The 27,844-nt window shown below is 35.3% G+C and overlaps 1 protein-coding gene across 3 annotated transcripts in view; it reads right to left on the reverse strand.

The window, feature by feature from the left end:
- The window catches only part of Epg5 (ectopic P-granules autophagy protein 5), a 141,501-nt gene that overhangs the window by 17,696 nt on the left and 95,961 nt on the right, over window positions 1–27,844 (reverse strand). For all 3 annotated transcript variants that reach the window (XM_081748984.1, XM_081748982.1, XM_081748983.1), the window contains 4 exons: window positions 24,689–24,868; window positions 19,197–19,360; window positions 9,959–10,167; window positions 2,033–2,284 (listed from right to left, as the gene is read on the reverse strand). In XM_081748984.1, the coding sequence (XP_081605110.1) occupies window positions 2,033–2,284; window positions 9,959–10,167; window positions 19,197–19,360; window positions 24,689–24,868 (805 nt within the window). The remainder of the gene's footprint in view (window positions 1–2,032; window positions 2,285–9,958; window positions 10,168–19,196; window positions 19,361–24,688; window positions 24,869–27,844) is intronic.

Consider the following 27,844-nt stretch of genomic DNA (forward strand, 5'->3'; position numbering starts at 1 on the left):
GCATGTCCATATGATTTACATTGTCATTACCAGATACGTATAACACAATCAGCACAAACAGTTAATTACTTTCCCTTCAGCTTCTACAGACGGTTACGTCGTCACTTCGTTAATTTTTTATATTATCCATTTTCTGTATTTTGGTCGGTATATGGGATATACAAAATTTAAGATCATTTAACAATTTCTTTTATCTATGAACAGAAATTGAACATTAACCCCTTGCCATATTTTGACGCGCTGGACGCGTTGCTTTTCACTTTTCACTTCCGTATTTTGACGCGTGTCACGCGTTCCGATATTTGAGCGAGCGGCTGTTTTCGCTTGTTGTGAATAGATTGCAGAAGCTTTCAGGTTTCCTGTGTTTTGTGAACATCTGTTAGTTTAAGTAAGCGCCAGAAGAGGCACAGATGTTTGTTTTTGTTATTTACAAAACAAATTAAACAAGTGAATGTGTCAAGTGGAATTTAAATATGGCTACGCGCAAGAGACCGGTATATCTAGGAGCCGAGGAAATAGACAATTATTTGGCTGCAAGTGATACTGATTCAGAAACTACTAGTGAAAATGATGGAGTAAACTCCAATGAATCTGTCAGTGATACAGGCAGTGAAAGTGATGGTGAAAGTGATGTCCAAAGTGACACTTCAGTTGATGCTAATATCGCACCGAGTGTCAAAAGAGGGAAAAAGGAGAAAAAAAAATGGAAATGGGAAGAAAAGAACAATGAACTCTTGTCATTTCAATTTACGGGTAACCCTGGTATTAGGCCAAGTGTTTGTAGACTATAGGGGGCAATTCTTCGGTATTAGATGTTTTTTTTTAAGTGTTTGTTTATTTCCACGGCTCCTAGATACACCGGTCTCTTGTGCGTAGCCATCTTCAAATTCCACTTGGCACATTCATTTGTTTAATGTTTTGTAAATAACAAAAACAAACATCTGTGTCTATTCTTGCGCTTGCTTAAACCCGTAAATTGAAATGACAAGGGTTCATTGTCCTTTTCTTCCCATATCCATTCTTTTTCTTTATCCTTTCTCCCTCTTTTGACACTCGGTGTTTTATTAGCATCAACTGAAGTGTCACTTTGGACATCACTTTCACTGCCTGTATCACTGTGTAAGCCAACTAAAGGTAAGAATATAATAAACATTATTATTTGATGTCATGTAGTTTCATTAATTTCACATAATAATTAATACAGAGTGATCATGTTGTAACTACTAACACTTGGGGTATACTGCATTCACGGACCATACAATAAAGCATACAGCATTGCAAAAAAATTCCGAAAAAAGTCATATGTGAAGGGGTTAACAGGAAGTGCCTAGACAACAGAATGGATTTTTAAAACTTTCTGTATTTTCAATAGTTACTTCTTTTCTCTTGGTTTGAAAGCATAACGTAACAATATTCTGTTGTTTGTTGTTTATTACAGAAAGACCAGATTATTACACAATTTGACTTGAAAGTACAGAATGAGAAAGTCAAAAATTAGAATGATTTTCTGACTGGAAGATTTTGTCCTCTGTGATATTGACCGTGTCGCTTTGACCACGGCCGGTCCATTTTACTTGAAACCTGTAACGTGAGCCAGTTTTCATTGGGGTCCTTTGACATAATTTTTTTCCGATCCTGACCCTTTTGATGCAGGGCCATTGACCGGATCTCTCTGTCCTTGCCCCTTCGTCCAGGTCTTACTGACACGATATCGTTAGGAAGATGCCATATATAAATCAAAACCATAGGAAACATTGAAGTCTTTAGTGAGTGAAATATTTATCATTCTGGACATCAAACGAATGCACTGGCGTACGAGGGAATCATGCGGATAGCAGTGTCCTTGATTTAAAGAGTGGTTACTATAAAATGTAAAGCTATTGCTACAAAACTTGCCCTAACAGTGAAAAACTTTATATTCCAAGTCGTCATATGCACTGCGCACTTCGGTAGCAACATATCAAGCAATTCATTCGCATCCCAGTAGTCTAGATGTTTTAAAAGCCGTGTAAGACTTATACTTACTACTTACCTACATCCTTGAAGAAAGACTGTAAAGCTGCTTCCAAAATTGCCCCAAGAGATTCTGGTGATTGCACACTTGAACCTGCTATTCTAAGAATACCCTGAAGCACAACGCTGGTAGAATCGTGGGAGTTAAGCCAACGAACAATGCCATCAACTGCTATTTTCGACATTGGATTTGTAGAAGGTTGATTCACCAACGTAAAAAGTTCACCCAATAGCAAGGCACTTTCTGCTACTTGTTGTTGTTGAGGTACAGCTGCAAAATAATAATTTAATAATATCTATTATATTTACTTCATACAATAGTATACCGGTATCATAACAAAAAATAAATGCCTATATTTGCAAGGTTAAGTTAATAGTTGCTTTACAACCTATAACTTGTTTCTTGTTAAAAAAAAGGGGGGGGGGGACATATTACAATTTAATTTTGGAATATACAAAGAAATTCATGAATTACAATCAATGCACATAATTATTAATATTTTTCTCTTAAATAGAAACACGATTTGTTGATTTGATTAAACAAAACTAAAGTTGATTGGCTTTGTTGATTTGATTAACCATACAACCATATTTACTCACGTATATTATATTCACGCAAATATTACTCATGTAGCACTCGAAAGAAATTCACCAAGTCTCATGTAAGAGTCTATCATGAATTAATTTTCCGATCCTCGAAAACAGAGATGAGTTTTCATTTCAGCGAATGTACCATACTTTTTCTGTTGATATGCGCACTCATTTGCACCAGCATTTTCATTAAGACTACTATTACTTGCATTAATTACATATAAATTTCCAAAGAGTTCTTATTTAACGACAAATTTCTCGATTATATTACGTACTTCAAAGTTTACATCGAATTTTTGCAAAAGAAAGAAATGAATAATATATGAGAGTAAATATGGTTAATATTGTAGAGATATATTAGAAAATTATAATATTTTATTTGGTGATTGGGATAGTTATATTTTAAAATCAAACTTAAAGCTCAGAATATTACAACGATGTTAAATTGTGACATGTATGGCACGTGTTATTGTTTGTTATTGTCTGTCTGTCTGTGTAAGCAGTTGCACATGGTTATGTTTATGTTTTGTTATTCATGAAACCCTGGCGAGACGCTAACTCGCAGGATTATGTAAATAGAAATTAAGAAAATTAATGTCAGCTTGAAATGTGTAATAACATCATTTGTTAACATTGACACAATTCGGATATGGCATAATATTCAGATTCGCAGAAATTGATAGTCTGGGAATTCGGTCACAATGTAATACGGTTTGAAACAAATGTTTGACCAATAGCTGAGGTAAACAAAGTCGAATCACAACATGACGAATTCCATCGTCTGCAAGATGAAACAAAAACCCAGATTTGGATGGAATGTGGATCAGTCGAAGAGTAGCGGATGAGCCATAGATCAGTCGAAGCTCAGAAGTAGATCAGAAGTTGATCTACATTAAGTTCCAGGTACAACGAATTACCATCTACTAATGGTTGGCAATTAGTTGGCTAACTGTGGAAGCCGAGTCGCAGATACCAATCTCGTCCGGATAGGGAGACATAGCCCAGCAGTGGATATTCGTCGTTCCAGTCTGAAGCTATATTACCAAGGTATGTGTACCTCAGTTATGTGTGTTACTCGTGATCGAAACTCCAGGCATTTGACATACTGTGATCTGAACAATTAGGTCATATCCAATATTCCACACACTTACACTATGACATTCGTTATTCAAATACATGACGTTTAATTGAATTAAAGTGTTTTTGTGATTATCCTCTCGCTAGAACATCTACTTGCTAGGTACCCAGGGGTGCCCACAAGGGAAGGCTATGACGCAAACTGCGTCATTGAAATATTTGGGGGGGGGGTAAAAAATCTATATAAATATGTTTGAGGGGATGTAAAAATTAATTGAAAAGATTTTTTTTTATGGAAGAATACCTACGGATAGACAATTGAGGGGGGTGCGTCATGGATATGAGGGGGGTGGGCACCACTGAGGTACCTACTCATTTCAGATAATAAGTGGCAGCAGCTTCTTTACGTCAACACTCAATTATCCCCAAGCTTAATAGGCACGATGTAAGGAGGTTGTTAATATGGTATCTACACTTCTGGTGTAGTTCCGTCCGTGTGTGATCATTGTTATACAGAAGACGGTGTAATTAACTACAGTACACGGATACTGTCAAATTATCTTGTTTATTTATTTAAAAATCAATTTTGGAGTTATTTTTATTTTTGACGAACAATTAGAATTAGATTCAGAAAAAAATATTCTTCAGTTTTTTTGCGTTTGAAATCAAAAAGACGATACGTAATAACAGCAAGAACAGCGGAGGCTCAGTGATAGAGCGATTCTACGCGCCGAAGGTGAGCGCTAATTCGATCTTAAATCCCGCTAAGTAGGCTTCATAGTGGACAAGCATCGTGTGGGTAGGTTTTCTCATGGTTCTCCCGTTTTCTTTCACTTTCGTCATTCCATTATTATCATTCATTTTTCATCACCGTCTCTCTTAGCTTCGATGCATAAACTTGGGACATTAAACTCAAAAAAACATCAGTTTCGTGTTTCGTGCCAAAACTCGAATTCCATTCCACACAGAAGTAGTTCAGTTTATACGTTCAATTATAGATTCATCTCGGTGCTGAACAGAGGTGTTAACTTCAAACACAAATATGTAATACGTCAATGGGCTTGCTTGCTTAACTATAGGATGCTTCATACAGCGATACAGATATTTATCGGCTCACTGCATAATTAATTTTATTTGTTTATTTTTATTACGAAAAGTGTGCAGCAGTAAATGGGCCAAGCTAGAGTAACATTAGTTCTACGTTCTACAATCAAATATATTGCTACTATATGTGAATTATTATAAATGGCGTCCCAAAAATATGAACCATTTGGAAATCAAAAATAAAAGATGAACCTCGAAGCAAGTCTTTTCACTGAGATAGCTAGTGTCGAGTATGCAATTAAGTGTAAACATGTTAATTACTTACAGAATATTTGCACACCTTAAGTCACTTTATTGCTTTGTAAGGACGCTTCATGCAGAATAAGTGATGTATGAAAGTCAGACGAGGCCAATCTTCATCTCAATGGATTCGCCAATACGCAGTAAGCTAAATTTCTGATATTGAGCCTTTGACCCACGTGTCCTTACAGTAATAAACTGAAGGTATGGTGTGCAAAATGGTACTTATTTTAACGACGTCATCTTCAAAGCAGGAAGGTCATCTTGTGAGTGATTAATATGTTTACAATCAACTGCATATTCTTCACTAGTCATAGAGCTCCTTCGTGGCTAAGCGGTTAGCGGAAGACCCGGGTTTGATTCCCGGAGGGAGCTCACGTGGTTCGGATTCCACGTTAATCAGTCTCATATAGCCTCGCTGCTCAAAGGGACGTTAAACCCAAAATCAACTCAACTCTTCACTAGTCATCTTCATGAATGCACCTGCTAAGAGGTTAACCATCATATCTTTATTTTCAACTTCAAAATGGTTTTTAACAAAAGGAACACTGACAAAAGCTTAAAACCCACTGTATTTTAAATTATAATATGAAACGGTTTCGGATATCTAATATTTCCTTCTTCATCGAAGATTTATGTTCGATAGTGTCTGAAGAAGGATATGTTAGATATCCAAAACCGTTACATATTATAATTTAAAATACAGTGGGTTTTAAGCTTTGGTCAGTGTTTCTTTTGTTAAAATAATCAATCCAAAGCCATGGATAGTCTTGCTTTCAAAATGGTCTATATTTTTAGGACATCCTTTATATTTGATTTTCACGTATTTGTTACGAAATGCACTAGAAAATTCATACTTTTACAATCGGAGCACAGACCAGAGATTTTATTGAAGCACTTTTTTACATTAATGATTTTGATTGTAACAAATACGTACAATAATGTCAACTTTGAAATAGTAGAATGAGAGCTCACGGTGGCTCAGTGGCAGAGCGTTTATCTCTAGTGTGTAGGATCCCTAGTTCGATCTCAGCCCACGCCAAGTGAACTTTGTAATAGAAAAACACCGTGTGCGTGGATTTTTTCGGGTTTCTTCCCATTTACTTAATTTCATCGTTATCATCCATCTCATCATTATTATCTCCCATGCCCTCAGTGCTTACTCATGCGACATTACATTAAATGAATATAATTAAACAATTAATTTGTTTATAGATATCTAGGTATATGAAGGTCATACATGAATGTGCCATTTGAAAGCATCATTTTTATTTGAAAGTATAATATATTCTCCTTTGACCTTCTCTTGTTTATCATAGCACATACATACACAAATAATTACATTGAAAATATTCCGAAGTTAGTAGCATTTTCTTGCGACTTCCTACAGTATTTTATGCGAATGTGCAAGTGTTTAAAACTTAAGTTACAAAACGAATATCATAATGTAACCCAAAATTTCATTAAAAAAAAAAAAAAAAAAAAAAAAAAAAAAAAAAAAAAAAAAAAAAACCTATCTGATACCAAAATTACAATTGTTTCGCTGCAAATTTGCATTGTCGCGGTCACGAGATGTAACCTACTTCACATGTAACCAAAATTACATTTAGTTCAAATCTCCACTCTATACGTAATACTTCCATTTTATCCGACGAACAGCAGTGTGGGTAAAATTGAAATTTTGCGTATAAGTAAAGATTAAGGAATACTGTTTCTTTTTCTTTCTTGAACCTTCATTTTTTGCTTACCACATTTAACACATTTCTTTGTTACCTCATATATAATATTTTATTCGACTGTCGGTTTTACATTAGAGTCGCGACCTTAAAGCCATGTTAACGTTATTACTAGAATTGTTCTTGTATTCGATAGTTAAGGTATGAACTGTAGCTAAAGTGTTCCGGCCATTAAACTGAGCAGCCTGTTCTCAACTGCAATGTTTGCACTAAAAAATGTAATAAATATTATATGTTAATGGCACCAAATATACTAAAATTGTTCTACATTACTTAAAGATCGTATCAAATAATACATTCTTTAAAAGCAAGATTGTTAAAAAAGTTAAAAATTGAAAAAAAGTAAGAGTTTCAGATTGTAATACTCATCTGGCTGCCATTTTAATCTCAATTCCTACTTCATTTATAAAATTTAATTAATAACCACAATAGTCAAGATATTCCAGTACATAACCATGGTCGATAGATACTGCATGCCACATCCTTCTACTACCACCACCAGTGGCAACAGCAGCAGTAGCAACATTTCTGCCTTCGAACAAGAGACCTGGTTGTTGTAGTAGTACATGTGGTTGACGGTTTGTTGGAATTTAACTTCCCTTTTCATTATTGAAACTATAAGAAACGTACATGTGATTCAAATCCCAAGTAAAATTATAGATTCATATTTCATATGTAGCTCAGTGTTGAAAGGATATGATAAACAATCAAACAAAAACAAACCAAAACCAACCCATTTTGGGGGCCTAAGCGTGCTCCAGCACCATCTGCTAGCGACGGGCTGAACTACGTCCAGCCTAGCGGCGAGCACGTGATCAGCGTGCTGCAACGCTCTGTCCCAAACAGGCGCATTAGGAGCTTTCTACACTTAGTGGCCCTTACGTCTTGTTTTCAAGTGACTCCCCAGTTAGCCTCACGACGCTAGGCGGACGCCGATAATTGGAAAGCACTAGCTAGAAATCGAAGTCGGGACCACGCGAGACGAAACCGAGAAGCTTCAAAATTATATGTAAGAAGAGATAGGCACAAGCTTATAGTGTAATATATGTTAGGGGGGTACACTGTTCGAGTGGAGACACCAAGTCCGAAAATACAATGTCTCTCCAGCACAAGAAAATCTATCGTGTCCGTGACAAATCGGAGATACAATAGTGTGTGATTTTGGATAACTCCTCCTACTTCTCGCGTCCTACTTAGAGTGAGCGTCGCTTCACCCCAACGGATTTCAGCTTGGCTGTCGAGCCCGTAGAATTTGAAATTTTGAAGTAGTCACCCTGGTCCTCGATGTAGTTTGTCAGAAACTCACGATAGATGTCTCTGTAGTTTAAGGTTTTGCTTCTGCTTCCAGAATATGTTCTGCTACTTGAGTATGTTTTGTTATGTTTATAATATAAACTTTCTGGATGATTCCGAACTATTTACATAATTTAGAACGTTGACATGTTTTCATTAAAGTATTGGCTTGTACTAATATAGGTCTGAAGCCTGGTTAATGGTTTTGAGAGGTAACATATGGGAAGACACAAACCAAAGTTTTTTTTTTAACCTCCACCTACCATGCTATTACTGGGAGCAAGGAAAGGAACGCTCGCCAGAAAAACAATCCTTTTATTTCATGTTATACGTAATGACAGCACCTGAGAGGCTATGTACAGCTTAATTAATGTATATAATCTGTTTAATTTAGCTTAATTACGCTGAAAACAATTTTAAAATCCAAGAAACTTTGAAAGAAAACAGCGTTCAACGCTGCAACCCCAAATGTCACTTTGACAAGAGTTTGGGTTATCTGTCACTAGGTGGCAGCACAAGTCAAGACCAAGGTCGCAGTGCAAGGAAAGTGAGAATATTGCAATTTTTTTTGTGTTTATTTTAAGTTTTCGGATAGAGTACGTTAATGTGTGATTAAGTGACTTATACCAATTTCAAGCTCGCTAAACGATCTACATAATGAACATAGTGACATAAGATGATAACATGATAACCTCCCGTGTCGCATCTATGTACAAAGACTGAGTTTTAAAAGCTTTGTGCAAGTAGGGACCAAGATACGAACTGCGTCGTATAAAGTTGTATATAGTATCACCATGTGTATATATATTATCCTCTTAGTGCATCGTGTAAATAGATATATTTTATTCATTTTGTTTCTGCGTGTTTCATTCGAGCAAGACTCTTTAGTGCCATGCAATTTGACCGCACTATGCTCGAGATAACAACCGACACTGGTTTGATGCAACGTAGAGGGTGTTAGTTACAGACCCCTGTAGAAGTGAGGAACACAGCCTACTTTCGACCCAGAGACGGAGGTAATCCAGGGAATGAGTCCAGAGTCCCACCATCAGCAGTAGGAGTTTGCAAGGATCGGAGATGTGGAGAATGGTGAACTGAAAACCGAAGGACACTTCAAGAAAGAAGACCACAATGAAGTTGTGAGAAAAGCGTGCACGAACGGTAAACTTAAGCGAGAGCTCCGCTAAAAATAATAATAGTGTTGAAATTCGAAATTTAATTTTTTTTTCTTTTCTCTTTCTTTTGCTCACATGCGCGCGAGTGTCAAGTGAAATGTATTCGCACTCTGTGGATTCATATCAATTCGATTAAAAGGATTGAAGCTGAGATCTTGGAGAGTTTTCCATTCCATCACCCCATCAATGCCGTCAGGTATGTATTGGCAATTTCATTTCGTATGTTCTCTTTTCAGGCCAGATGCCAGGATTTGGTAAGCCCCATGAATCTGCTGGGCGTATTTTTATGTTGAGTGAGTAATTTTCGACTCAGGTTGTGCGTTAAAACTACGCGTACCCTGTCATTAAGATTCTCATATTCTAAATTCTATTTTCTAAATTTTAAATTTTAATTATTTTTAGCTCTACCGACTGACTTCAATGCATTTGCATTAAGCTTTGTGAGTGGAAGGGTACAGCTCATTAAAGTAATTGATAGCTTGTGTGTGATGTTTCCTCCCGCATTACCATTTCACTAAGTCATTTAAATATTAGTTTACACATCACATACGTAAATCTTCCCCCCGTTCACAGCAAGTAAGTGGTGACGGACGAACTGGCAAAAGATGAAAACAGAAAGAAACGGGAAGACCTCCAGAAAACTCACAGACACGATTTCGTTCACTAGAAACTCACATGGTCTCAGATCAAACCATCAAAAAAGTATAAGAGAAGAAACATTCAACTTACTAGTTATAGTAACCACTTCCACATCATCAAGCAGCTTCCTTACGGCTATCTGAAACGCAACTTCCTTCTTTGCAAAGAGAGACTTGTATCTTCCAGCCGAAGATAATAGTAACTTCACACAAGCTCGTACAAAAATCTGTCTTTTCTTCAAAGTTTCCAAATGGAAATGACTAGCAGACGGTGTGTATGCAGCCACAACCTGCAATAGTCTGTAAATATATCGAAAAGAGGATGTTACTTATTGTGCTAAGAAAGAACGGGTTTACACACAATAATTACATATAAATTTATTCCCAAGAAGTATAATACATGGTAATACTTTAGTGTTTGATATAGTTCATTGTACAATTATTTTGGTATAGTCCAGGGGGAGTCCGAAAATAAGTTTCCCCTCTCGTTCTTCTTAGGAAAACAACAATGAGGGAAACAAGACAGCGGTTGCACGCGCAACCCCGCTCTCCCACGCAAATAGGTATCAGTCGCCCGCGATCCTGCAGATGGCGCCATTGCAGCATCTGCGTAAAGTGGAGATGAGTCTCTCAGTCTGAGCCTGGTAGCTATGGAGAGAAGGTGCGTTATGACATCGTGGTCAAGGGAGGAAGTGCGAGCGGTTGTCCGCTATGAATGGGCACGTGACGTATCGGGAGCAGAAATCCATAACCGCTTCGTGGAAGTCTATGAGCCTGATGTGATGTCGAAACAAATGGTGCGGAGATGGTGTTGCGAATTCAGTAAGAGGAGGCAGCAAATACTAGACACACCGAGACCTGGAAGGACGTGCACGGCCACTACAGACAACAATGTCAGGATGGTGGATGATATAATGCTGAAGTCACAGAAGCTATTCGACGCTTCTTCCGTATGCAGAGGGCTGAATTTTTCCTGGAAGTGTTTTTGAAGCTTATAGACCTGTATGAGAAATGTCTGAATGTACATGGTACTTATGTGACAAAACAAAGATACATCTGATCTTTAATATCACATATTATTTTTGCATCCCCACCTCCGCCTACAGTCGCCTGGGGAAACTTATTTTCGGACTTCCCCTGGTAATATGGTTCTGGCATTTGAATTCGAATAATACATTTCCAGTGAATATTCACAAGTACGTCGAAATCAGCGTTATTTCTGTTTTTTTATCTGTTCTAAAACTAGAATATTCACCGGATATTCAGATATTCTTATTTTACATTTCGATTGAAAATATCAGCTACTCTTAAACAGCTTTTATTATAATTTGTATCAATTCTGGCCAAATTACGGCTAATTAATGACACCAGCAGAAGTGCCTCTGTTTTTTGCACAACAAGAATAAAGTTTGTAGAAAATATCTGAAATATGTAAGTCATTGTCAAAAGTCTGAGTACACTATTGATTTTTACAATTTTCCAAATAAAAGACACTGTGTCCACACAAAACCATGTTTATTGGACTCTTTTTTTGAAAACAAATAACTTTTCCATATAGGGATACGAAAATTCATGGTCTTGTTGACATCGAGAGAAATTTATTGAGGAAAGCTGCTTGGCAATAAACAGGCAACTAACGTCACGTTTTGTTTGATGATACATCGTTTCAACGACACATAGTAGTGTGTATATGAACCTTTGTTAGTAGCTGTCTCTTTACTTCAACGAACAGTTATGTACACGCTACTCAATCTCATCAAAATATGGGCAAAACTGGATGCATATTTGTGACATGGGAACTTAACGTTTTCATTCGTGTGAACCAGTTGAATAGTGTGAAGAATATGCAAATACTATAAAATTCGAAAGGGAAGCTGTTAACAAAGAGTTGAAAAACGTGTTCAAGTGTATATTTTGAGAGAAGAGAGTCATTCTCTGCGAAAAATCGCTATGATCAGGCAAAACAGTGCTTCGGACTCTTGAAAGATAGTCACAAAGTGGTGTAATATTACACGGAAATGCACTGATCGTCCAAAAATAACAATTCTCTTAAGGACTACTTCACTGGAAAAATAAGCAAACGGAATAGACATTAGCAACACCGGAAGAACCAAGAGAACTATGGAAGAGCATTTCCAATCGGTATTAAATAGGACGGTGGCTGAGAGCGTTTAAATCTATAGTCTTGGAGGTACGATTGCAGTAAAGAAACCATTCTTTCAAGTGGAAACATTACAAAAGGTCAAAAGATACTCCTGAAAAAAAATCTAAATTCCAACTTTTCGCCTTCCAACGCCAGAAGTTTGTGCGTCGTCGTTCCGAAGAGCGTTTTCATCCCAACCATGTAAACCTACAGCAAGGCACGAAGAAGGTAGCGTCACTGTTTGGGGATTCTTTACAGACGACCATGTTGATAATTTAGATCAATTTAATGGAATAATGGACCAAAACACGTTTCACAACATTTAAGTGAGACATGGAATTCCATTAGGAACGAGAATTTGGAGCAGTAACTTCATACTACGACAGAATTACCATCCCAAACATTCTTCCAAGCTACGCAGTAATTGTCTGCAATGCAAAAAAGACGCTAAATCATCAATAAATGGAATAGTCCCCACAGTTACCGGATTTGTTACTCACGGAACTCTTGTAATGAATTTGACAGCACAGTCTGTAAATAGATGCCAACGAATACTGAAGATTTTTGGAAGACTCCTCAGAGCTACTGGAATCAAACAGCTTCGCGAAAGTTGGATAAATCAATGAAACAAACGACTGAAATTTGTAAAGCTCTTATCAAGACTAAGGCTCGGCATTTCATTGACGCAATCTGTCTCAGTGGAAACAAGACGTTGTTTTAATTTCTATAATATAAGCAATGACGTTTATTTTGCAGAACAAGTCCAACAAATTGGGTTTTGTATTCATATATACTTTTTTTCTTTTTTTGAAAATTCTGAAAAATCAGTAGCGTGCTCAGACTTGGTGCATATATATATAATTTTTTGGTTCAAGACATTTGTTGATGCAAGTTCGATATTAATGTAGTTACGTGTGTCCTCACAATATCGTATTTAAAGAAGTAGTAGTAGTAGTAATTATATTATTATTATTATTATTATTATTATTATTATTATTATTATTATTATTATTATTAAACTTTTAATTTCCCTACCTGTTCTTCGAAACAGCAATTCTAAAAACTTCATCTTACCAATAACTTAGGTATATAGAGAACATTTATACAAAATTTCAACTTCTAGAACATGAGAACTATTAATCCCCACTTCCATCCTCTCAGATGTTGAATTTCACGAAATTCCATTTTATTTTTGATCTAGTCACAGAAAAACGTTTCTACGAAATTTCAACCCTTTACGCCCAACGGTTTCGGATCCTCCGCATAAGATTCAAGGAGAACATTTGTATAAAATTTCAAGTTCTTACGCCCAATAGTTTCCAAAATATAGTGAATGTCGAAGAGAAGGTTCGAGGTCCCCTTTCCCTTGTAGGATCGCATTTCGTAAAACTTCGTCTTAGCTAAAGTTCACGGAAAACATCTGTAAAAGAAGTTCCTCCACTTAACAGTTTCGGATAACTAGTGAAGGGTGAAATAAGCTCCAAGTTTCTTCATGAGTTGCATTTCGTATAATCCCGTCTTATTCTTAACCTATAATTCCATGAAAGAAAATTTTCGTACAAAACTTCAAGTTTCTCTGTCCGACAGTTTTGGAGAACACGTGAACATAAAAGAGCTCAAGTTTCCTTTACCTCCTAGTGGTCGTATTTCGTAATTCTCCGACTTGTCCTTAGCCTAAATTCGAGAAAATCTGTATAAAATTTCATATTCCTCTGTCTAACAGTTAGAAATATGATGAACGGGGAAAATAGTGATAAGCCTCCTACTAAATTTATATTGCGCATTTTCTTTCCTTTCTTTCAAACCAGAGTTCAACGAGTACATTTATACAAAATTTCTATGTCCAATAGTTTGTGAGATATGGTAAACGTCGACAATACAATTAACATTTAAATAAATTATAACTAAATCACAAATAGCAGTTGGTTCGAAGCCCACAAATTTTACATTACAAAGGATTGAGTGGAATGCAGCAGTGTTTTTTATATTATCCACATATCTATACATATGAAATATAATATCAAAAGATTTAAAGCCCCTTCACCATTGTAGTGGTCGCATTCCGTCTCCAGAAGATTTATAGAACATTAATTTGAAATTTCTACTGATCTAACAATTTCGGAGACCTGGTGTACGGCGAAAAACATTTCAAGCTCCTCCCCCTTGGGATTCCCATTCCGTAAAACAACCATCTTATCCTCTGCCTAGAATTAAAAAAGAACATTCCAGACAATTTCAAGTTCCTACACTTAACAGTTTTGGAGACGTAATGAATGGTAAAAAAGAAGTCAGAAGTCTCACTTTTTTGCCTTCGGGTTTGCATTTTGCAAAACTCCGCCTAATACTCCCTAAAGAGTTTATGAAGGATTTATACGATATTTCAAGTTTCCACACCAAAAGTCTCGGAGATCTAGGAAACGGTAAGAAATATCTTAACTCTCATTACTCTTGAGATTCACATTAAGCAAAAACTCCATCTTATCCTCCGCCTAAGGTTCAGGGAGAACATTCGTACAAAAATGTTAAGTTTTTAGACCCAACGGTTTCAGAGACCCGGTGATAAGTGAATCAGTGGATTTACACTTTTATAGATGTAAAAGAGTACAGAAAGATACGTTTGTGTAGGTAATCTGCCGCAGCTTTCCTTATTATTAATGTACGAAAACAACTTATACCTTGTTTTTATTTTTATTTCTCTTTCTAATTTCCGCAGACGGTTACGCTATCTATATTGTATGAGTTATAAAAATTTTATATCTCTGCTGCCAAGAGAACTCAAAATTTATAATACGAGTATAACATATACATAAAATATGAGCAAAAGAAAAAAAGTGCAGTATGGATGCTGACAAGGAACGGACATGAACCTGTCATCTGGACATCCAAATCAAATCTAGTCCATTCGATAAACATAACAAAGATATGTTCATGCACCAAAAATTAGGTACCATGGACAACGGGGTAAGTCCCTGGGGCTTATTAATCCTGTTAGTATAAAGAAAATCGTAGACTCGCAGTGAAATAGCTATTACATGAACACTGTTCATTGTAAAGTCATAGTTTATAGTTCGTTCTCTTCAGCACAAAACAAGCTTTCCAGAAGTGCTATGTATTGGGGCCCACAACGTACTTAAACGGAGAAATTTGAGAGAATGTCGGGAAAAATCCCTCCAGAAATCCCTCGCATCAAGTTTGGACCCCTCCGGAGTGGTCCCGGGTAAAAGCACACAATCCAAGTGTATCTCGAAAAATACTATTGGGGATAAGAAATGTGTGTACCAAGTTCTGTATTGATAGACGGAATAGATATGAGATAGCTATTTAAAATGTGTTTAAAAATATTTTCAAAATCATGACTATTATAGAATATTAAGTTATATATATATATTTGCTACTTCATTATCTGTGGATGCGGATAGAGATGCTGTGGATGCGGATGCGATATTTTATATCCGCGCAGACCTCTACCCGTGTACAATGAAAGATTAAGAAATCGTCTCACCAGAATAAATAACATGTTATACATAAGTAAATAACACACACACACTTACTTATTTACTTACAGTCACTCACTCACACACTCGTTCTCTCACTCTCTCTCTCTCTCACTATCTCGTTCATATATGCACGGCCGCAGTGGCTCAGTGATACAGTGTTCATCTCTGGTGAATGGGGTCCTTAGGTCGATCTCAGCTCGCGTTAAGTGAATTGTGGTGGACCAACACCGTGTGCGCCAGTTTTCTCGGTGTTCTTCCGTTTCCTCCCAATTTCTTCATTCCACCATTTTATACATTTCTCATCATCACCATCTCCTTTAACCCGACTGGCATAATCGTGGGATGTAAAACTTAAAGATTTCATTTTCAAATATGAAGGCCTCTCCACTGATCTGGTGACTACCGCACGTGCCTTTGATGTGTGGAGCCCCTGGTTAGATTCTTATTAGGAGAATCTTGAAATCTGAACGCATCACAACGATTCGGATTATTGAATCTTAATCTGTAGATCGAGGTCTTTCACAACCTCGGTGCTGAAAGAAACCCTAAACTTCAATCCAACTAACCAAAGCAATTTCTTACGGTACTCTACCAGAGTTAAAAGGTGCTTACCTTTACTGCACAAGACGTCAAATGAATAGAGATGCAAAAAAGCCGGCTTTTTTGAATCGATGGTTTTTTTCACATAAAAAGCCGGCTTTTTTGGGAAAAAAACGAGAATTTTGGAAATTTTGGCTTTTTTCAACTTCATGATTTTTCTATCTAAATAGCTTTCTTATAGTATATTCTATAGTTAGATAAGAATTCCATGACCTGAATGTGATATTTCGCTCTGAAATTCACCATCAAGATGAATGGAGCACATGTTTTACGAATTAAAGCTAACATGAAGAATGTAGTATTTGAGGGTAATTTTAGAGGCTATTTAACTTTATTTTAACTTTTGAGTTATCGACATCTTTTTTTCTTCTCTAGTTTGTCATCCCTGTTTCATTTCTAAGATCTTTTAGTACTCTAGCTTCTAGCGCAAAAGTTAAACTTGCCCGTTTTTCTATTTATCCGTCAAAGCGTACGTTTTTCAATATATCCGTCAAACCGTACTTCCACATTTCTGTTATACTGTAGCTGTGAAGTGATTTAGCAATAATTTTCCGGACACAACCTTGAATACCAATTTATACAAATAATCAGTAGCGGATTTAGAAAAGTACTTTAGGAGGGTTTTTTCTGATTGTTTCGTTTCCTAAAAAGTCCTAATTTTATTTGGGAAGTGCTTGAAGTTTATGAGTACAGGCATAACTAATATTTCGTTTCGTTTATATGTTTAGCAATAATCTTCCGGATACAACTTTAAAAATCATTTTATACTGAGAATCAGTGGCGGATTTAGAAAAGTATTTTGGGAAGGGTTTCTTACTAATGTTTAGTTTTTTTAAACATTCGTAATTTTTATTTGACGGCAGCTTAAAGTTTATGAGTAAAGGCATAAATAATAGATATTTCGTTTGTTGCAGACATTCCGTAACTTTGGGGAACGGGCTTCAGTCCGAAAGACCGCCTCCTAACCTTCGCAAAACCGTCACTGCTGGTAATTAGTAATAATAACGATTTAAAAACAATAAAAAAGGAAGTCGCCCAACTCACAGTACACGCACTATTTCTACTTTCACAGATGGAATGAAGAAAAGCTTTGACAGAATGGTCGAATGCTGGTTGAATCCCGGACTTCCCGATAAAAGCGCAAATCATTCAGTCATGTTTGTTGTGCAGTTGTATTTAGCTTAACTTAAATATATTCCGTAGTCTTTTTTTTTTTTTTTTTTGGGGGGGGGGAGTTCCGTAATGATATGTTGAATCCCTCTTGTTAAAAATTCAGAAAACTTGAGGATTGGGTGAACTGTGATGGTGGTTCTATAAAACTTAACTGTAGAATTTCAAGAATATACAGAACCAAAAGCTCTAGATGTGCAGTCTTTAAGTGTATCATATAAATCTAAGTATTTCTCTTATGTTTTATTTTAATTTTATTTTGTTTCAAAAAGAGGGTATGGAATATTTTGAAGTAAAAATACTACATACTATTTTGCTAGTTATTTGTGTATTCTTTAAAAAGAAGTGTTTACTTTTAGGGTTGGCTGATTTACACCAACTTTTTTTTTAATAACTGGTTTAAACCACAAAAATAAAAAGAATGAAAAATGCGAATCGTGTGAACTTCATGGTAACGTTTCCAGATATCAAACCACCTGCAATAGTTTTATTTCCCTTTCACCTTTTAATCAAGGTGTCCCATGTTCAATTCTCGGTCGAACCACAATCCTTCTTTCATGCGTAACCCAAGTAGCGGTTCGGATGTCAGTTTAAGCGAAAGTCTTCTCCTTGATAACCTCGGTATTTCGTAAGGATGTTAAGCCTAAATATACGAAACAAACCAAATTGTATATTTCTACATGTCTAAATGCGTTTGTTTTATAAAGAAGCCAATATTGCTTAAATATATTGATAGAAATTGGCAAAATTTATCAATTGCCTACGTAGCTTCCAACATTAGCTTGGATTGGACTTTCAATGATATCTACGTACCGGTACTAAATTTGTAATTTAATACCTCAGTTTTAGCGTACTGATTATGGTACGTTGACCTTTAAATTTTACATGCAAAGCAATAACAGGATTTTCCCGTTATTGTCTTACATTTCAAGTAATGACGGGATTTTCCCAATGGCTAGGGCGGGAGATTCTCAACTTAAGAAATTTACTGACCGCACTTCTTTAAGCTTATGGGAGTTCTTCCGGCATAACCCCGCTGTTGCATAATAACATCAAGGCGAAACAAACTTAGGCTATTTCTGTGAATATGTAATATAAATACATAAAGCAAAAAATCTAAGTCAAAAAAGCCTGGTTTAAACCAAAAAAGCCTGGTTTAAACATCCCCCAAAAAACGGGTTTTTGGCATTTTCAAAAACAACCACGGTTCTTGCCAATTCTGCTTACTTTTGTATATAGGAGGTTAAAAAATTCTTATTATATACATTGGTTAATCCTGTGGAATTCATAATGTAAATATGTTGAAGAAAAATTGTTTGAAATATTTTTTCGAAATTCATAGTTTATTTTCGATGTTTTATATTATTATCAACATCAACCACTAATTAAATGATTTTTTGTGTTATAGAGAAGCGATACAAAGTCTGTTTTATCAATTTAAAGCAGTATTTTGGAAAAAAGCCCAAAATTTCCGAAGCAAAGCAGAAAAAACCGAGTTTTTTTTTTCAAAAAAGCAGTTTTTTTTCCGAGCCCTTGCATCTCTACAAATGAATAATACTTAACAAGAACTATGCAAGAAATATAACGACGACATCATTTACTGTATAGGGATATCGTTAATGAATCTGAAATAAGTTTTAAAAAAGCGGAACAGGAAATGGTATCAGATGTCCTCGAACACTCTTAACATGCTTTAGTATATTAGAAAATTTTGCATCTCTATTACATTATTTATTTTATTCCTCACTTTAAGCTGGAAAAATCTTTATAAACATTATGGCAAAATAGAAAATTGAAAACAGTAAAGTTACTGGAAAATAACCTGCAAATCTATTACACTTTCAATACTTAGATAGCATTAATTTGTTACTGCTGAGAAATTAGTTCTCTGTGGTAGAGTACACTTAACAAATACTTACTCTAAAGCTAAAATGTCAATTTGGTTTCTTTCCTCCATTTCTAAAACAACCCGAGGATCGCAGCTCATCACATACCAATTTACAACCTGCTCGAAAGCTGCTCCGTCAATTAAGTGCCACGAAAACTTTTGAGCATCTAGAAGCAACGGAGCTATTTTGTTCGTCTGAAAAATAATTAAATAATTTTCAGTAAATTTAATGAACAGTAAAAAAAATCTAACACTACAAATTGCGGCATGTACCGATACTTTCTTTCTAGCACCAGTTTAACAGTACTACATTAAATTCACAGAGATGCAGGGGCGGATTAAGGGCCGGGCGCCAAAAGGAGCCTCAAAAAGTAAATGTTATAACGTGTTTTCAACTGATTTTTTGATTTATATTCTTGTAAAGTGGCGTCAATTACATCATCTTTTTCCATTCCACCATGGAAGAAGAGAGTTTTTCACAGTACTAGGGGGACTGTATCGATAAATGGAGACATATAGCATGTAGAAGAAAGAGTGGAGGGGAAGATGGTATTGTTTATATTGGGCTATGTTCTTTGCGAACTTTCCCCAGGCAATGAATGTTATTGGATTTATATATATTATTCTTTTAAAGTGATAAAAAGGGGGAACAGTACATACAACACTTACTTTTGATTTCTTAGAAGCGACACCGCCGTGCCAAACTGTCGACCTTTGTTGAAAGTCAGTTTGAATATGAGGCCTTTGATGAGAGCACTGCGGATCCCAAGACTTTTTTCAAAAGTAGTTTTTATTTTCACGTTTTGGATCAAGCCATAAGCTCACTAGAAGAGTTTTCTCAACTAAACCAGTACCATGACCTATTTGGGTTTTTATACAGGTTCAAAAATAAAGACAAGGATTCCCTGATGAAGAAATGTGCTGACCTTCAGGTTTAGCTGATGAAGAAAATTGTGGCATCGGGGGGGGGGGGGGGGGGTCCAACAGGAACTATTCTTTTTACTCTCCCTACTTCTACTTGACGAAAATGCTAAAAGCCTCCTTGAAGTATTGAAATACTGGACGAGTAACCAGCTGACTGAAAATTTTCCTAATGTATCAATTGCACTCAGAATTTCCATCACGTTTCCTGTCAGCGTGGCTTCAATCGAAAGGAGCTTCTCAAAATGAAAACTAATTAAAAAGTATTTCAGATCTACCATCTGCAGGAGCGCCTCATGAGACTCGCTATGATGTCGATTGAGTTCGACAGTCAAAGATTTTGCAGACAAAAAAGCTCAGACGGTTATGTTGCAATTGTTGTGAGGTGCTGAAAATAAATGTATTTAAAATTGTTTAATGTGTTGCTAATTTTCAGTAATAGTGGAATTTAACATTTTATTTAGTTTTTCTTAAGTTTTGTTATGCTATTAATTATCACGTCCGAGGCCAAAAGTTGCAAAATTAAAAAAGGTGTAAATTATTCTAGATTTTAAGGTACTGTTTTTATGGAAGAAAAAGATATGGACGCTTAACTCATAAAGGTCTATAAATTGACTTTCATATGGTTTACATACTTATCAAACTTACGACAGTTAAAGGATTTCTAATACTTGATAAAACCTGTTGTTAAGCTTTACTGTTGTAAGAGTTTTCAGCTTTTGTTCAAATTCATGAGATACGTTTTATGAATGCTATGGACTTCAACTACTACGATCTACATAAAAAGGGTTGTTTATATTGCTGTGCGTAAAATACATTCAAGATAAGTGAAATGTATTTATTGTTATTTCTCGTTATTAGAATAGATTGTTACATAATCGGATATATGGTAGAATGATTCCTGATGTTATTGATATAACAAAACAATAAAGCCTACAATATAATGTAGTAATCATGTCACCATTAGTAGTATTCGATAAATGCTGTTTGATATTGTTTTTGTTTATACATATCGATGTAAATCTGCCTTATGGATACATAAATAATAATAATAATAATAATAATAATAATAATAATAATAATAATAATAATAATAATAATAATAATAATAAACACAATGCAACTGATACCATATGTACACTCATGTCCAAAATTATTGTCGCATATCTATAACTGTCTTCTTGTAAGAATATAATTTGATAATGATTTGCAGGGTACTTTTAATAATGATATTATGTGTATAATCAGGAAATGTATATTTGTGGTAAATTTCATAGATAAAGAATTATAAATACGAAAATTATAATGAGTAAAATAAAATGTTAAATGGACAAGAAAATTTTATTTTTGTTTTATTGTTCTTATTTACTGCTCTTTTGACATGAAATTTGCCACATACATGTCTTTGCCGACTATACACGCACTAACATTATAAGAAATACCGGATGATTCGTTATCAAATTATATTCTTAGAACAACATATTTATGGACATGCGACAATAATTTTGGACATGAGTGTACAAGGACGAGTCAAAAATTATCTACACTTTTGTCATAACTTTTCTTACATTGCGCACTTTGTCTTCTGTCCTCACATATTTTATTGTTATAGTGTTGTGGTAATGCTCTGAAAGTGTGACCTTAATTCCTCCATTTTTCTTCCTTCTGTTGCAGATATATCATGGCTGCTCCATTAGAAGTTTGCACCAAAGAGAAACAACGAGCAGTGATCCGATTCCTCTGGTCGGAGGATGTCAAAGGGTCAGACACTCATCGCAGACTATCATCGCAATATGGGAGAAGTGCACTATCACGTAAAACTGTGTTTTGTAGCTCGAGAAGTTTAAAAGTGGTCGAACAAGTGTAACGCATGAAGAGGGAGCAGGACGGCCATCAACCTCCACCACAGATGACAACATTCAGTAAGCTCGAGAGATGGTTCTGGCGAATAGGCAAATCACTATCGACCTAGCTCCATCTGGCTTTCACTTGTTTGGGCCACTCAAGGATGCTTTGCATGGTCTCCGATTTGCCTCAGATTTAGATGTGCAAAATGCGGTGCAAAAGTTGCTTCACGACCAACCGAAAACCTTTTATTTGTAAGGAATACGTAAGCCCGTTGACCGTTGGGCCAAGTGCATTGATAAGGAGGGAGATTACGTAGAAAAATGATGTGCATAGTATAACCCTAAAATCATGTAAATAAACTGTAGAATGAAAAGTGTAGATAATTTTTGGCTTGCCCTCGTACATTTTAAGTACTAAATATAACTACATGTATATCATGTATTTGAGTATTAATTTTTCTTTTTGAAAAATGGGTTTAAAATATTAAAATCACTGTAATAAAATGTAAAATATAGGGTAGAACTAGGAGAGGGCGCTAAAAAGTCACTTTGCCTGGGTGAAAATTTTGCCTTGGTCCGCCCCTGCAGAGATGTTTAATGCTTACACAGTACCAAAATCAAGAAACGTATGATATTTGATAAAATTTATTTGTACACGATCTACTAAATTCACTTTTCTCCAAGCTATACTCAAAACTTGTAGTAAAAACCGACACTGTAGCATTCTAAAGAATAATTGTGGCAACTTTGAAATGAAGGGCTTTGTTGAATGAAAGAGAAAATATTATTATTATGTACTTTTAAGATAAAATTACGTTTGTTGCTGATTGAACGTAAGAAACACATATTAATGTAAGTTAATACTAACCTGGAAGTATTCCTACCAGATTGAAAATTATCTTCAAATAGTCATCTATATTTCTAGTGCAAATCTCGAATGCTTTTCGCCGGGATGGTTCGAAGCTTAGATCACAATAACTGGTGGTACTGATCTTAACGTAATTATGCAATTTTATAGATATCCTATTTATAGATATAGATTTTATACTATATACAATAACAAAAAATTCACATCGAGAGGTTTGGATCTACCCTTGTGTCAAGCTCCAAATTATTTTATTAAAGATAAATAGTGCACTATGTATATTCTGTCTATGTATTGATTAATAATGACTGTGTATTAATCAATAATTAATTACAATGTATTTTTCATTTACAGACCTTAATAATCCCAAATCTATGGACAGTCTTTGAAAATCAGATAATGATGATTTAAGCTTTGAACCATCCCGATGAATGGCACTCGAGATTTGTGCCAGAAAATTGATAAAGATTTGAAGATAATTTCAGTCTCATAGACCAGGTTACTCTTAGTATTTCGTTTATTCATGAGCAAAAGAAGAAAAAGCAATAAACAGTCTGCAATATTTTAACAAATCGTATCGTTAACATTGTAAATTTTTAAATTAAAATCTTAAATCTTTTAAATGAAGCTAATTCCAAAATGTGTACACAATAATAACCATCTGTTATTGCCAAAAAGCGAAATAGAAGTTTTTATTTAAAAACAGTCCTAATTTTAATTATAAATTTGATTAAAAATAGAAAACTAGCATGAATAAATACATATAAAATTGCTGCAGTTTCACAATTGGGTAAATGGTGACTACTACCTATAAACACATATTTTATTACAGTTTTCGAAACGCCAACATCTTGTTTGGTTGGGATAAGCTAACAACATTGGGTTAATAATATTTTCTTTAGCTGGCAAAATATCTTCAAAAGCTTTAGCTTTAGCTGGCAAAATATCTCTCAGGCACATTAGAGCACTGAACAACAGTAAAATGAAAAGCCGAACACATTAAGAATAGGGGTTATAATAAGGATTGATTATTTATGCTAAGTTTATATGGATCAAAATGTAATCTAAATATTGAAATTATAGTCAGATTGAGCCAAGTAAACCATCCAAATATTCTGAAACCCTTATGAAGGAATACTTATTTCATACAGTCTTTGTTATTAACTATAAGGAGCTTTCAAAAAGATTTCTCCCCAGTTGTGTCAAAAATTACGCTTCACGTCTACTGTTACAGACACTGCAAATATCCTAATACACCTCCTCATTACAAGAATGGAAACTATGCAATGTGTTTTTGTTGGAGTCTTATTTCGATCATCAAAGATATATCGGTCCACATTTGAACTGCTTCTACTAATATCTGATGTTATAAAATGGACAACATTTCCCATATGCATCGATCTTCTATATATGTTTTATTGTTGAGTTCTTTCTTTGGACAAACAGAAACTTTATCCTGGACGATATTCGGTTTTGTCCATGTTGTTACATATTTCTATGCTCAAGCTTAGTGATAATATAAGAAAAAGAGCAACAGTTCTGAGAATTTTAAACGGAAAATGATACTTCCTACAATTTCTGTAGCATAAAGGAGAAAACCTTTCGAACGTTTCTGATTTATGGTTAAAAATCTGGAAAAAAAAATCCTCAGACTAAACATACCAGTAAAAGAAAATCGAAGGAAATACTCGATATATTCTCTATTTACAGTAGTATTTATTGGAAAGAAAGAAAATTATATATATATATATATATATATATATATATATATATATATATATATATACATATATATATAACGCGGTGATTTCGTGTCTTCATGAGTACAAGGCATGCTAAATTAATCCATTTGTTCGACTTTTAACATAATCTGATGAAACTCGTAGTTACCTGACGGACAGTTGGTTCTGTAGAGAGCTTGATAAGCAAGTGAAGTAGGCACACATGTGTTCTCACAGCAACGTGGGATGGAAAGGCTGACGTGATATATGAAATCCAATTACACCACGGTATTTCGATAAACACACCACCAAGGAATGAATGACAATCTGGTAAATACTGATCAATCACCTAGAAGTAAATTATATTGATAATTTAACATGTTAATTAGATATGTTAAACAATGCAATAAAGTGAAGTATGGACTATAAAAAATTACTTAAGAGTGCCGATAAATAATAATACACACAATACTATTACTAAAATAGAAACCAAACTAATTCCCTTGACTTGACATCCACAAAAAAATATAGCCGGGCAGAATGCTTTTAGTTGGGTAATGTATAATGAATGGTTAGTACCAGAGGCGATTCCTCCATGGAACAGACTGGAACTCTCTTTTCCATTCCTTTTGTGCTTGCCTAATTAAGGTTTAAATTACTCTAAAACCTGCACTTCCTAGGGAAAAAAATCATTCGCTGCCTTATTGCAAGCAAGCGTCATGTTGTCTGCTCTGCAAAAGGGCAATGCCGTTCAGATTAACATTCAATTGCTGTCAATGGTGAGACGGATGTTTTTTTCCGAATGAAACTGAGCAGACACGATCATAGCAACAAAACTAGACAAATCTGTGTTTGGCCTGTTCCTACCAGTGATTGGGCATAGTGGATTATAACGCATCATACAGTTAGTTCAATTTGTTTATATTGTAATGACTTTATGGATAGAGTCAATAATGGACCGAGATTCATCCCTTCACCAATTTTATTATAAAATTAAGTCTTTCGTGTCTACAAAAGTTCTAATAACAAAGTTTCTCTATAATGACCAGATTTGCTGGTTAGAATGTTCTGTACGGGTAATCCCTTAGCTTCATAGCAGCCCTCAGGATTCTCAAGGATTCGGTTCTAGGAAACCTCAGTTCATAGCAGCCTTTGCGAGGTACAGTGTTGTTTAAGGTGATCCCCTTAGCTTCATAGTAGCCTCCAGGGTTTAGGATACGTTATGACCAGTTGTCGACTGATACCAGGTCCCTCCGTGGTTGAGCTTTTATTTATCCTCTTCGGGTCCTTTCGTGAGGTCCGTTACCTTTTGGCTTCCTCCTGTGTCTTCCGTGTTGACTTCTCGTCTGCTCCATTGTTTGCAATCAATAACACGTGTTGTAATAACATGTGCTTCTGTCACGATGTGGGGATCCTTACAAAATAATTTTAGTTTGCTAAGGAATAAAGGAATTTGTTCATCCTTTTGTATAACGTTGTATATGTTGTATATGACACTGTATAACTTTCTTGATAAAAATAGGGAAGATTTAGATTTCCATACTACTAGTTAAACATGTGCAAATTAGACGACAACGGAGTAGGTGAGTAGTAGCGCTTTCAAGTTCATGAAGTCAAATTTCGTGTTGCACAGAAATGATCCACGTAGATAGATCAGGTGAAAGTGTGTTATTTCGGTTTATTGAGTGTTATGATATTGTACGGTTATTTCAAATGACAGGCCTATCTCTTACCTTACAGAATCTAAAAAAGAAAATTTTACACTAGGCATTTTCTACGTAGTCACCATAATTCTACAAAACGTTTAACTGAGTGTTTATTAAATAATAAATTGCCATATTAGTCATATTTATTTTGATATTAAAAAGGTGTTGAAACGTCTTAGAATTCAATGATCATATTTTTATGTAAACAGTGAATATCTTGAATAGTCCTAAACCATCTTCATCCAAGTACTGCGTAAAGACATTTAATTACACTACGACTGACGGTCAAATGGATCGCTATGTGATAATGAATACGTAGAAAGGAACAGAAAAAGAGAAAGTCTGATTAGTGTTAGAGGTAGGACCGCAACCAGCCCACAGAGGTTTGGGGGCCATGAATAAGATCGGGTGGGCCAAGTCATTAAAAATTCTCTTACAAATATCTAAATTGTGATTTTTGTATTAATAACAACACTTTGTATTACGGTCTGGAGGGGTCATGAAAAGTTTACGGGAGGCCAGACCACCCTAGCCCCCTCTAGTTGCGGGCCTGGTTAGAGATGTTAGTGGAAAATATTATTGGAAGTTCCAAACTATTTGTTGAACATAACTATTTGCTAGAACTTCCAATAAAATTCAAAATTACGTAAGCAACTACATAGCAGAGGAAAACGAAACAGGGCATGAGATTTTCAGTTCTCTCTTTGTTGCAATATTATTTCACGAAATAACAGGCGTGGCAACTTTGAACCCTGCTACACTACGTGACGAAGAGCGTCAAGGTGGAAAAGAGGTTTCCATGGTTCGAAGATGTTATTGGAAATCGACCAGCCGCAGTAGTGGTCGAACATGTGTAAAAATTAAATGAATTCTTTAACTTGCCCCACGATAAGGTCATTTAAGCTAAAGAAGATTAATGATTATGAAAGAATGGTGGAATGATAATGTGAGAGGAAAGGGAACTCAGAAAACGCATGGACACAATGCTTTCTTGTTAGTAACGCATGCTAATATCACATTGTGTTTGACAATACCAGTCTTGATCTGTTCCCCGATCGGAAAATCACCACATGCCACTGGCCAGTATTTTGGCATTCATCGCCACTAATTCTTTATCCATAGCAATCAACAAAACTACTATAAATTTCACTTAACTAAAATACGGGAGTAAACAGAGATAAACTTTTCTGTTAAGCTTAACTTGAAGGAACGTGTACGTGTGGGGTTGGTTACTCGACTTGCTCATTTTATCCCCTCTAATATTGTCAACAATTTTAGCATTTGCTTTTCGTTTCTTTGACTTCAAAAGCATGATTGTGGGACGTAAAAAAAAATTAATCTTTTAAAAACAAAAATGACAAAAAAGCACATTATGTAACTATCAAAACGCTACAATAGCAGCAAAACAAGTTTTTTTTTAAAACTACAATAAATAATTGTAACTCTAAACTTGGAAAGATATATATTTTCAAAAAAGAAGATAATTCAAGATGAAGATGATAACTCATAATAAATTTGTCACAATGGAACAAATTGGCAAGTGCTGACTTATAAAGAAATAATGAGCTTATTTACTTTATAATTTGAGTAACTGGTGGGCAAAATATCATTCATGTACA

This window comes from Thermobia domestica, chromosome 2 (genome assembly GCF_964235325.1).
Source record: "Thermobia domestica chromosome 2, izTheDome1.hap1.1, whole genome shotgun sequence".
NCBI classification, from domain to species: domain Eukaryota; kingdom Metazoa; phylum Arthropoda; class Insecta; order Zygentoma; family Lepismatidae; genus Thermobia; species Thermobia domestica.